This window comes from Neofelis nebulosa, chromosome X (assembly GCF_028018385.1).
Source record: "Neofelis nebulosa isolate mNeoNeb1 chromosome X, mNeoNeb1.pri, whole genome shotgun sequence".
Taxonomy (NCBI): Eukaryota; Metazoa; Chordata; class Mammalia; order Carnivora; family Felidae; genus Neofelis; species Neofelis nebulosa.
Genome location: NC_080800.1, coordinates 83,497,094 through 83,500,092, shown reverse-complemented (window position 1 = coordinate 83,500,092; position 2,999 = coordinate 83,497,094). Strand labels below are relative to the sequence as shown.

Here is a 2,999-nt window from a genome sequence, read left to right as displayed (position 1 = left end):
ACTGTCATTTCATTTGTAGCCATTACGAAATTTTTCCGAAGTCTTAAAAATTGATAAAACCATCTTGTCCTCCATATTGTGTCAAATATCGACTATAAGGCATCTTTTTTAAGTATCATTGTAAAATATCATGATCATTTAATATCATACTTAAAACATTAAAAAATTCAAAAGAAGTCGTAAAAAAAATCCCACTCTCACTCCTACATTCTTTTCCTGCTGCCTCTACCCACCACCTTCCCCCATCTACCACCTTCGCCCCTTTTAATGCTAGTTAGGACTCGAGGGGAAATGGTGGACTGTAGGTCTTCCTGGAGGAGAGGTGGTGGGCGAATTTGAAGCCGGAGAGAGAAGGAGATAATTCCCAAACGAAGGAGAAATAGTCGATTAACCCCTAAAAGCTGATCCTCCCCGGCAATCCAAGAAGGGCGAATAGCAACTGCAAGAGTAAGATACCAGTTCTATTGTCTGTGATTGGCAAATACGAAAAAAGATTGACAGTATCAACTGGAGGGAATGCAGGGGGCGGTCTGCAGTGTTAAATGGGAGGGGTAACTGAAGACTGGAGCTCATTGATGACGCGACCCTCACGTGATCAGGAGTCGACGTGTGCAGAAGTCCTTATAGTCCAGGGCCTGTTTCCCTGTAGCTGCTACGTATTGCTGGAGAAGGAGAAAAGTGCCCCGGATCCTTTCAGGTCAGTATAAAAGCGGGCGCTGCCTTGGGGATCCTGAAGTCTAGGAACCAGAGAGCAAAAGCTAGTCAGGGTCGCCACTGTTTTCCTGACATTACAGTCCGCCAAACTCCCATTTTTTGCAGGAGATTTGGGGCTGTTTGGTGGGGGTGGGGGATGGGGGAGGAAAAGCAGAATGCTAACCAATTGAGGGTTCCTAGAGAAACAGAAACAATTTGGGAAATAACATGTGTCTTCCACTCCCTGCCTGCAGGGAGCCGGGGGGCACCGGGGAGGGAGGGCGGGGTTGCCTTAAAAGGAAGGAGAGGACAACTTTAGATGAACAAGGCCTAGAATCGTGAAAAGGATCCGAGATTCAGGTACTGGCCTGCTCAGCAAGCACTTCTGTCCTTCTGCAGGACTCTTGGTCTTTGGACGCGAAGCAGATCGAGTGAGGGAAGAGGCAGGAAAATCCCCTGGATCCCTGCAGGTCAGTGTAAGGTTGCCTCAGGTCCCTTCGGGTGGGGACGGGAGTGGGAGTGGGAATGTGGATGACAGCAAAGCAGATCCTGGGGTCGCCACAGCCTCTCCCCATCCGGATTAAGCGCCGGAGGCCTTTGCAGAGCCTGCAGCGGAAATGGGGCGGGGGAGGTAGGAGAGACCGGGAAGGGGGAGGGGAGGCCAGATACTGCACCACCCGGTCTCAGGTGAGTGGCGGGAGTTTGGAACCTCTTGGGAAAGCCCAGGAGGGCGGGAATATTGGAGACAGGCCTCTAAGGAGAGGGTTAATTGGTTCTGCGCTGCTTCCGCTTGTGTGCTAGGAGAGGCCTGTAAGCAGGGCCTGCTGGGAAATGGTGGGCTGGAGCGGGAGAAGGAAAGATGGAGCTGGAGCCAAACGGGGAGGGAAGGAAGGTGGAGGAAGGGGTGGAGTCAGGGGAGTTCTGAGCCTGAGGACCTAGCTTTCTCTAGTTGGAAAATTTAGACATATTAGGGACCTGAAAGAGAAGAGGCCAGTCGCTATGGGAACCCATACTATGGCTGGTCTATTTGTCTGGCATCTAGTTTTGTTTCCTTGTTTTCTAGAATTAATTTATTCAAAAGAAATAACAGAAAAATACTCAACATGCAAAAGTCTTGTGAAGAAAATGAAGGAAAACCACAGAACATGCCAAAGGCAGAGGCAGGCCGCCCTTCAGAAGCTGTACCACAGGAGGCAGAAGGAAATCCTCAACCTTCCGAAGAAGGTGTAAGCCAGGAAGCAGAAGGAAATCTTAGAGGAGGGCCGACCCAACCTGGCCAGGGGTTTAAAGAGGACACTCCTGTGAGGCATTTGGACCCTGAAGAAATGATAAGAGGAGTAGATGAGTTGGAAAGGCTTAGGGAAGAGATAAGAAGAGTAAGAAACAAGTTTGTGATGATGCATTGGAAGCAAAGACATTCACGCAGCCGCCCTTATCCTGTGTGCTTTAGGCCTTGAATTTTTTGGTCTGATATTAAATCTGGCCCCTGCTTTCTTTCTGTTAGCGTTTTCTGATGTATCTTTGACTTTCGTTTTATTTTAATCATCTGGTGGAATTTTTTTTAGGTAGTTCCCTTGTTACCAGCATCTCACTGGATTTTGTATTTTGACCCATTCTCCAGGTCTGTTTTTCAATTGGAAAGTTTCACACATATGCATGAAAATATATTCATACTATATTGTAAAGTAAAACATAACCGGTTAAAAAGCAGTGTATTTAGTATCAGCTTACATATGTAGGATTAAATCCCAAATTGTGTGTGTGCGTGCGTGTGTATACATACATACATATATCAAAAACTGCTTATTTCTGTGTAGCGTGAGCTTTTTTCTTTTTGCTTATATGTATTTTTTCATGAACACATGTCACACACACAAAAAGAATAAAAGTTTTATAAGTAAGAGTCAAATAATTTGCAACCGGCTTATAGGGGCAATGGGGGCACCTAAATTCTTGATGGAATAACTAAAAGAAATATGTAAACCTCAAATTACCTCTGGATCTCTTAGACAGAGGAATAAAACTGGCAATTATTACAGATATACTTGCTTAGACTCAGTCTTTTCATGGGGAAAATATTTGCCTCACAGAGCTGCTGTAAGGAAGAAATGAGGCAACTCTGAGCTGGGCCAAGTAGACTCAGTCCTACCTGTGCATACAGAACTCCAACCCACTACAGAACATCAGTTATTGGAGGGAGGTCCCTGGCATGACTTACCTGTGCTCAGGAACGAGTTCACTAGTAGGCAGGGCATTGGGGGCTTCCATGCCAGTCATCTGCTGTTAAACCCCACTCCTCCCCTGGG

The 2,999-nt window shown here is 46.4% G+C and overlaps 1 protein-coding gene across 1 annotated transcript; it reads left to right on the top strand.

Moving 5' to 3' along the window:
* The first annotated feature begins 568 nt into the window (after window positions 1–568).
* TCEAL8 (transcription elongation factor A like 8) lies at window positions 569–2,733 on the top strand. Its single transcript, XM_058712951.1, has 3 exons — window positions 569–697; window positions 1,093–1,163; window positions 1,757–2,733. Exon 3 carries the CDS (start codon window positions 1,797–1,799, stop codon window positions 2,148–2,150), a length of 354 nt encoding a protein of 117 aa, XP_058568934.1. The 5' UTR covers window positions 569–697; window positions 1,093–1,163; window positions 1,757–1,796; the 3' UTR covers window positions 2,151–2,733.
* The last annotated feature ends 266 nt before the right edge of the window (window positions 2,734–2,999 follow it).